The 9,605-nt window shown below is 40.5% G+C and overlaps 1 protein-coding gene across 3 annotated transcripts; it reads right to left on the bottom strand.

The window, feature by feature from the left end:
* Positions 1-1,704: 1,704 nt before the first annotated feature.
* On the bottom strand, positions 1,705-9,311 carry LOC306776437 (serine/arginine-rich splicing factor 11-like). Of its 3 annotated transcripts, none has more exons than XM_079267130.1 (12): positions 8,973-9,311; positions 7,536-7,669; positions 4,732-4,841; positions 4,260-4,349; positions 4,126-4,172; positions 3,890-4,023; positions 3,632-3,707; positions 3,407-3,520; positions 3,123-3,212; positions 2,921-2,992; positions 2,659-2,836; positions 1,705-2,492 (listed from the first exon to the last, which is right to left on the bottom strand). In XM_079267130.1, exons 1-12 carry the CDS (start codon positions 9,092-9,094, stop codon positions 2,286-2,288), a joined length of 1,374 nt encoding a protein of 457 aa, XP_079123256.1. In that variant the 5' UTR covers positions 9,095-9,311; the 3' UTR covers positions 1,705-2,285. The 3 variants fall into 3 exon arrangements, with proteins under 3 accessions (XP_079123256.1, XP_079123258.1, XP_079123257.1); XM_079267131.1 differs by having other exon boundaries at positions 2,402-2,541; XM_079267132.1 differs by lacking the exons at positions 7,536-7,669; positions 8,973-9,311 and adding an exon at positions 5,102-7,529.
* Positions 9,312-9,605: the final 294 nt, after the last annotated feature.

The following is a 9,605-nucleotide window of genomic DNA, read 5'->3' on the forward strand; positions in this document are numbered from 1 at the left end:
TATATTAAAGACTACGGACATGCATCTTATGTTAACGATATTCTACACTGTGCAGCACACATCCATCCAGATTAGACATGACTGGTAACTCGTTTTGTTACTAGAGGGACCGATATTTAATAACTATGGTCAGCAGAAGAGGACTGAATCCCTGCCCACAGGTCGCAAGTGTGGATTCTGTCAGATGGATCTGAAGCAGGGCCCAAACAGTCCTCATTTTCATACATTTGCATACATTTACTGCCCTGGTAAAGTACTTTCCTTTTACAAAGACCAGGGCATGGAGAAGGAGACGACCTGGAATGAGTTCCAGGGGTCTGCTTTTTATGAGACAGAAAAAGAGGTTGAAAAGGGAAAGTAAGAGAAAAGGGGAGTGTTTTGTCATATTTGTTTAACATATGTGTTGTGTATTTGTGACCTTGCATTATTGGCTCTGTGTTCAATATTCACTGTCCCTGTTGTTTAATAAATATATTTCATTCACTAATGTTTACATGCATCATTAACACGTAAATCATTATAGTCAACAGTAAAAACTACAATATAATAGGTTAATAGCCATAAATAAGTCAAGTACTTGATAATCTATCTGCCACTACAATCTAGTGATAACCAGGAACAGTTCAAGTTGGATAAACATTTCTTGATTTATAAATAACTCATCATTGATGAGAGGCTTACCCCAAGTGAGACTCGAACCTGCGTCCAGGAGCTGAAACCAGCGATTTGAAAGTGGATTTTGAGCACCTTGGACAGCGTTAATAATGCTTCAATTTCATTGACTGTCAGCATATGCCAACTATACACGACTTGTTCAGGGTGGTATGGCCGTAAGCGAAGAGACTACCCACCAACGGTCCTTTTTAAGACACTCTGCTGTTTTGTCTCTGTAGCAGTCACAACAAATCATTAAAATGTAATTTTCTAAGTACGCCATAAAAAAATAAATTAAAAAAACAGTATAATTTGGCATAAAAATATTATACGTCATACAATTAATCTTTAAGTGTCCAACTCATAAAGCATGGAATCTGTGTTTTTCGCACGTCTCACGTTTTGCAGGGGACCCAGTGTTCTGTCGAATTTGGTGCAATTTGGACATGTAAAACATTCAATATTAGTAAACTTTGAAAAATTTGAGAACAGGGCTGTGTCGCACCGCTGGCGGAGCTTCAGAGATCTGCATCACGGCTATTCCGAATGGGCCAACAGGCACTGCACTAGTGTAATAAAAAAGAAAAGTAGTAATATATAGTATGCCACAAAAATGTCATTGTATAATGATTTTAAAAAGTAGACATGTAGTATGCTATAAATATAAATGTAATAACATAGTACACCATAAAAGAGCGTTGCAGTATAGTATGTTATATAAAATATATATAAACAAATATCTGCAATACTTTTCAGCTACAGCGTCAAACGTAGCACCTTTAACAAGCAACTCGTAGGTTTTAGAGCTACTGGTTGCATTTCTGTGTTCACTTTTCCCATGTGGCTCTTAAACATGCTGGTACCCTAAATTCAAGCTGAAGTCATGAACACTTTGATAACCCCTGGTTTAGTCTTTACAAATAAAGTTTAAACTGACATTTCAGAATTGTACAGCGGTTGGCAGACAACCTGTGAACATTGAGTTACAGAAAACGATTAAAGAAATTACCAACTTTTGCTTTTAAATATTTCATTCAGTGACGAAACAAGTTGACTGTTTGACCAAATTTTATTAGTTTCCTTTGGAAAACCTATTGTCGTACTTCATTGCAACAACACATTTCAATCTATAGTGTACACTTACCATGGGTTGTCAATAGTAAGGTCATCTGAAACAGGACTGCGTGCATTACAGTTGAAGCAACATTGTTCAGCAAACAAAAAATGACCACGAAGTTGGTCGTTAAAGTGACTCAACAGTCACAGAAAGAAAGTACTCAATCCCGACAAATAAAATATTTACATAGAGTTTTAGTGGGAAACACTTTGTATTCTACTGTCAGGAAGACAAAGTTTAAACACAACCGGCAACAAAAACAAAAAGTCACCAGGATCTTAAAAAAGTACAGTAATGACTATTTAAAACCATGTCTCACGTTATTCATATTTTAGTCCTCGTTTCCTCATCTTTACAAAAATGATTTGACCACTTTCCTACTAAAGACCCTCCTTCGCTAAAGCTTCTACAGTTAAGACAACAAATCGTTCTTTTTAACGTCGAGTGATCAGGCACAGACATGTCGTGGCCTATATTAAAAATATAAAAGTGGAAAGTTAACACTGCCTGGTTCTTAGTCACTCATCTCCATGTCTTCCTGATGGTGGTCATCTCCATTCACTTTGGACTTTTTGGGGATGTGGCCCTCTGACCTCTCCATCTCCTCCTGGCCTTTGGGGGATGCGGCAGAGTCAGAGTCGCTCTTCCTCTCATCGTCATCCTCCTCTCTTTCCTTTTCACTGTCATAACCTTGCTCCTCTTCATCGTAATCCCGTGTCACCTGTCCGGACAATTGTTTTTGAAAGATTATTTTTTTGGGGGCATTTCTACTGTATTTGATAGAGAGAGACGAACAGAAAAGATCATGACAGTTAAATAATTGGTTATTAAAAATGGGCCATCTTCTGGGATGTTTAATTAATTTCAAAACAATATTCTAAACATACCTTAACGTCTCCTTTCTCACTATCAGACTTGCGTTCCCGGTCGCGCTCCTTGTCTTTGCTCTTCTTCTTCTTACTGGCCGAGCGTTCCCTTTCGTCTCTGCTCCGGTCTCTGTCCTCCCTCCTGTCTCTATCCCGTTCCTTCTCACGCTCCTTCTCCTTCTTTTTCTCCTTCTTGTGACTGAACATGACAAGCGTATCATTTCAGTTGTTGAACTCGATATGACTGAATGAATTGCATGTAAAAATGTGTTTGACATCTCACCGTCTGAGCGATGGAGACCTGGACAACCTCCTCTTGGGGGACCGCGATGCACTGCGGCTTCGCCTGTGCCTCCTGAGACACAAAGTAAAGAAATAAATACGATTTTATACGTCCGTCACTTACCAAATCACGCACTGCTGCCTTTTAAAGTCATTTGCTTTTATGAATGTAAATCACATTAACTGAACGGAAGACCACTCACCGACTAATGCTTCGAGACCTCCGGGCACTGCTGTAGCTCTTGGGGGGAGTCTTTGACCTTTTCTTAGCCTTCTCCTCCTTCCTGCGGTCCCTGATCAAGACACAAGCAAGGTTAACAACGTCAGCAAAAACTGGATGTACTGGCAGCTCTTACAAGTGATACTAATTATTGTGTATTAATTAAGAGTTTAAAAATAAAAATCAGAACTTCAACGACAGCCTAAAGCAGTGGTTAACACAAGTGGTCGGCATGAAACTTTGATGAGGCAGCAATTCAATGCTGACCTAGATCTGCTGTGGCGGTTCCTCTCCCGGGAGTGGGTCCTCCTCCTACGTGGACTCTTGGACTTCCTCCTACTTCTTGAATGGGACCTCCGCCGAGACCTGCTCTTCGAACGTCTGCCAAAAATGAAGCGGTGTCACATTTTAAAACATAGCAAATCAATTATCTTGTGCATGTCATTTGGTTTAAATCTGTCCGGAGACAGTTCGTCTCGCTGGTGTCTTTACCGGTGTCTTGAGCGAGATCTGGACCGCCTTCGCCTTGACCGCGAACGGGAATGTTTGCGCTTGTCATCTTTTTTATCTGCAAAACAATGACAAAGTTGAATATCTCACAGGAACAAATACTGAAAAGCTGACACAATTCCAGCACAATGTTTAATTAAATGAAACATTGGCTTCTTCATTATAATGTACTTTATAAACTGCTACATAAAACAAGTAGCCCTTTCTGTAAAAGGCGACACGAGGAAGCGGAGCACTTACTTCCAGGTTCAATGGCTGCAGAGATGAGAGACTGGGCCTCTCGGACTCTCTTCATGGCCTCTTCTATCTCCTTATTGGACGCATCGTTCTTCAGCCCTGGATTCAAGTTCAGTCCGGCCGCTAATGGATGAAGTCTGCAAATGCCATCAATTATTTACTTGTTTTTTTTCTTCCAAAATATGATTTAGGCTCAATGGCTTGCAAAACCCTGAATGAGAGCATGTAAGGTTTCTTACTTGGGGTCCATGGATTGCATGAGCTTCAGAAAGTCTGCAGAAAGAGCCTGAAAAAGAAAGAAGAGGGAAATTAAAATAAGAAAAATTTAGTTTAAGCATGCTGCGACTATGACTGTGACTGACCAAGTGCTCACCTGGGGGTTCATGTTAGGGCCTTGCATTCCCATGGCAGCCATTTGCTCCATGCTGGGACCTCCAAGACTTCCGAATGGTGTCCCTCCCATCTGAAATACAGACACACTTACACTTTAAGCAAAAAAAAAAACCTGGCCACAAAACTTTCATCAAGCATCCAGCAGACGCAACACAGCCTCATGTCTCAATTATGAGCGGCGTGTTTCAATAAACTGAATCATTGTCCCCATTTACATCAGTGTTACTTTAGAAATAAATGTCACTTTCAGTCGTGACAGAATCTCAACAAACATGCAACCTCACCAGGCGTGAAAAAGATCAAGAAATGATTTAAACTATCTAACAATACCACAAATATCTAAGTTACTAGTGATCTTTAAAAAAAAAAGGCAACCAGAATCTACATCGGCAACCCAAAATGATCATGAGCACCACGTATAATTGAGAATCAAACTTAATGTCAAAACTCACTGATGCCAGAGGATTGGGTGTTGGAAGAAGGCCTCCCCCAGGCATCATTCCTGCCACGGCATTGGCTGGAGCAAGCAGCGACATAGCTTTAGATTCATCAGGAATGACTCCTGCAGAAAAACATTTCAGTACATGCTCCACGCAAACATTGATGAACACTCAAACAAGACTTGCAGACAAGCCACCTCTGTCTAACTACTCTGTATTCAAATAATGAATAAATAAAAAGAATGCACTTTTATTTTTTGTCTTGTCTGTAAATCTTGAGCCCTGATGTCTCTTTTTTTTGTGAAAGTATGATTGTATGATTAGCAGCTATGAATTTATAAGTCACAATACACACTGGTCAACACTGCCAAGATTTTTTCACCTGTACTTGTTTTTTAAGTCATGAACCAAACGTAAGCAAGCACAGCCAGTTGTCCCGTGGGATGTGCTCTCAACTTTCATAAGATGTTTTATGAACAAGCGACTCGTGCCGGCTGCTTCGCTATAAAGCACACAAAAACATTGAGATACAGAAAACAAAGTTCATGATTTGGGTGTAGACAAGGGTACATTTCAACATTACTTACCATTACCAATACAAAAACAGAAAAGATTCAGACATATTACCTTTTCTAGGCTTTTGTTGGTGGTTACTTTGTACAATTCCACCACAAAAAAACTAAAACTTGCCAACCACATAAAGTATTGCTAACAAGCTACAGTACCGCTAGGTTTTGGCCAACAGCATGTCACTAAAAACACTAAACAATGTCAAAGATAAACTGCACTAAACAGTTACGGGCTATTACCAGCAAAAGCTGTGATAAAATCATGACAAATGTGCCCAAAGCTGAAGAAATCAAACAGTAAATTCAAAAGGGAAAATCTTAGAGATGATCATCCATGGTGCAATCTGAAAACAGGCTATTTCTTCATCTGACATGTTAACGAGCGAGCGAGCGAGAGAGAGAGCGAGACACATGCACACAACAGAAAGGACACTTGAGAAACAGGATAAGGCTGCAGAAGACAAAACTGTTGGTGGCATTTTCAGCAGGGCCTGGTATATAGGGCTGGCTGAACCAGGAAAAAGAACTGTAAAACACAACAACAAAAGAAACACCACCGTTAAACGTGAGATTGACTCAACTCTTGCAGAGTCATGTGTGGAGAGGGTCAATGAAAAGCATTTTTAATGCAACATCAAGCAGAGGATTACAACTACTTTTATCTCTTGCACGTTAGTGAAAATGCAGATGCACAAAGTTAAATATTACACGGCTTGGAGCAAGTAAATGCCAACGCCGGTTTGTGTGCTTCTCATGGTTATAACAAAATGATATGCGTGTTGACTTCCAAAACATCTGCTCAGAGTAATTGTGTAGATGACGGCACCGACACACACACACACACACACACACACACACACACACACACACACACACACACACACACACACACACACACACACACACACACACACACACACACACACACACACACACACACACACACACACACTATCCTAGCATGCACATCATCTATCCTGCATGCTTTGTGCTGGTGTAGGGATGTCCCAAACATTCTACCCGGATCTGAGCCATTAAATACCAGCATTCTGCCAATACCAAGTCCAGATCCAGTATTTACATATTCCTTTGTAACGCACCCAAATAGCTTGATCAGGCCACAATTACATTTAATGAGGCAATACCGTTTGGATGTTTGGTGAACAGCTATGCATCAAGAAAACAAAGTCAAGTTGTCACGTATTTGGGTGATTAGACCTCTCCTGATAACTGTGGACCTGTAAGACTGTGCTTGATTGACATCTCCCTCACTCTGTTGCTAGGTTTTGTTGCACCTGTTAGGGGCGGAGCAACTTACACCTGGAGTTTGGAAACCAAATCAAACTCCCAACATAGCTGTGCCCAACTTAAACCTAGAAATATTTCGAGCCAAACTGAAAACACCACTGTGTATATGCAGCATAATTTATAGTTTCTTACAGCGGTGAAGTAAATATTAATGGACAAAGGAGTGTCAGCGTGGATCTGTCAACTACATGTATGCTACGTAACATAAATGATATAGTATACCCAACTTTAAACAGTTTTGTTAGATGTGTATAACACGTGCAAAATGTCGCTGGAATTGACGCAAAGCGACTGACCTACAGTGGATTTCCACGCTGACGTATGCTGAGAGTGTGGATAACATGAATTGTAACGCATTGTTGATAGTTATTGGTTCAAGCAAAATGGGATATTTACAGCAGGCTTACCCAGGGTGCTTACGGTTCAAATATAAATAGAGGATCAGAAATGGTTCAAGCTTGAATTCCATACCCCTATTTTGCTGAAGAGTTGAGTGGCTCATTTTTAAAATAAAAGATGCCTTGAACAGAGAGAGAAAAATAAATAAGAGTTAATATTTTACTGCAGAACAAGAGAGAGAAGGGGGCTTGCGAGCCTGGTGCCATTATTTTTTCTAATCTCCTGATGGCAGCAGAGGACCACTTTCAGCCAGCAAGGAAGGGACTCTCTGCAAATGACTTGTCCACTATGAAAACCACAACACAAATAACAGAGAGAGAAGTTTACAGCTAGATTGTCAGACATGGACACAAATGTACATTTCCCTTTTTATAAACCTAGAAATGCCAAGCACTGAAAAGCTTAGCGAATTTTGCTTGGTCACAAAGAACTCACAATGGCTTCAGATAGTGTTTGCAATTATATCAAAACAACCTACACATTGTGATGCATGTTCAGAGATAGCCATGTGAGTGAGACAAGAATAAAACAAACACCCACCTTCAGCAAAAGGGACCACGATCAAGGCTCGGTCCACGAAGACGGTGTTCGTCAGGTGCTGGGAAACTCCCACCGACTCAGACTCAAGGAACTTTACAAAACAGACACGTGAAGTCACAGGCAAGGGAGAGTCACTGGAAGAAAATACAGATATGTTGTGCAACGAATACGAACAAGGAGACCCAACATGCCTTCTTCAAACTGACCGTAATGATGTTTTTGTCCCCTGGGACAACTAAGTTAACAAGGTACAATATGCAGCATTTTTCTAAAAAAAAGAATCCCTCTCAATCATCACTTATGACCCACAAGAAGTGTGCGGTAGTGTCCATCTACAGAGACCATGTCCTGTATTCTGTAGTTACTTCTTATTTTAGGATGTTTCTGGCCGTCAGCAAAGATACTTCGGGCCCAACGTTGATGTGTAACCCCAAGTTAATAAGAGCATGTAGGATGTATGCCGTCGTCATTCCCAGGTCAAATACCGCCGCTTTGTCACACCCCTTGGCGTCTGTTAGCAAGGCACAAGACATGGACCCCTTTAGCGTCAGTATGAAGCCGCAGTATTTGACAACCAAAGGGTTGTTACATTGCTGTGAGTTTTCATGTGCTTCAGTGTTTCCCCTGCATTCATTCAAAATCCAACATTTTGCCACCTTCCCAAAGTGTGGTGGTGTTTGTTTACAAACAGCAACCGACAATGCTACACATTATACCTTTAATCATAGAGTACAGGCAGCAAAACCTCACCCTCTCTCTGACCTCTTCATTATCTGTTTAGATACAATACATACAAACATATTTTCTTATGAACGCATTGTAATAAGTGCATTGCTTGTCGTCAATCTGGGAATCAAATATCACCGCCAATCACGGACACTTTGAACCTTTGTTGTTGTTACAGTCCTCGCCATGTCCTACCTGCTGAGAAGTCAGGTGTAACTCAATTCAGGAAGATACAAAGCAGAGAACAATTATTTCCTCCTATAGTCAATGTTAAAATACTGTAGATTGTAGTAGCTCATTAACAATATTGACACCAAGTTAAGTTGTTCTTCCACTTTGTTTAAATCAGCATTTAGTACATTGAGAAGATGCTGCAGCAGTTACATCTAGGGTTGCAACTAATGTTAATTTAAATATTGGTTAATCTAACAATTACTTTTCTGATTGCTCAATTAATTAGTCTATACAATGTCAGACGGGATTAAAACGTGTAAAGGCCATTAAAAAATATATTTTCTGACACTTGGGGGCTAAACGATTAATCCAAAACAATCATAATCCTTAGTTGAAGGGGAGTGACTGCTGCTGCATTTACTAAAGGCGCGGGCTAACGTTAGCATTAGCATGCCTTGCAGCGAGGCCTACTCGACACTACAGGCCTCAAGCTAGGTAAGACAACGTTTTACCAATGTTACAGTTCACAATACTCACTCAGGCGGAAACAGTTTCAGCTCCTCTATATTTCCGAGGAATCCAAACAGAGTCCTCATATGCTCGGACGTCGTGCTCGGGGAGACGTTCGTCACCTGAATGACGTGCGTGTTGGAATTCATTTTCGCGAGTGCTAATCAAGCTACCGTAGTTTTATGCTAGCAACGAGCCTGAATTTGAAACCAAAAAAACACGAGCTAGGTATCGTTTAGGAGGAAAACAACATTAGGCGAGTACAAAAGCGTGCATGTTTCCGGTAGAAAGAAGATGGTTAACGTTGGCTGTCTGTGGCAAATCGACGACGACCGTCAGCAGAGAGCAACAATGCCGCTGCTGAAAATGTCGCGAGGCAGAGATGCTGGCGCGTTCACGTGCAGTTTATAAGCTCGTATTTATGAGATTCAGCCGACCAAACAAGAAGTGTCCCATTCAAGTAAAATAATGTATTTAGTTGCTGTCTAACTTACCAATGGTTGATTTAATTGAAAATACTTTCACATCATATCTGACCGGTACTGTTTTTAAGCTGATACTGACATACATATTTGTGAGTTTAAAAACATGTTATAATGATTTGTAAACACATAACAGAAAAAAACCCTCCATGTATCACTTAGATTGACATACTAGGAT

The sequence above is a fragment of the Melanostigma gelatinosum genome (genome assembly GCF_949748355.1).
Source record: "Melanostigma gelatinosum genome assembly, chromosome: 4".
Taxonomy (NCBI): Eukaryota; Metazoa; Chordata; class Actinopteri; order Perciformes; family Zoarcidae; genus Melanostigma; species Melanostigma gelatinosum.

Bases quoted from the DNA above. Each gene is read 5' to 3' on its own strand.
- LOC306776437 (XM_079267130.1), bottom strand. From the start codon at position 9,094: ATGAATTCCAACACGCACGTCATTCAGGTGACGAACGTCTCCCCGAGC. The intron at 4,024-4,125 runs GTAAGAAACCTT...TGGCATTTGCAG, and splicing joins ATGCAATCCATGGACCCCAA to ACTTCATCCATTAGCGGCCG. The intron at 2,837-2,920 runs GTGAGATGTCAA...TGTCATGTTCAG, and splicing joins AGGTCTCCATCGCTCAGACG to TCACAAGAAGGAGAAAAAGA.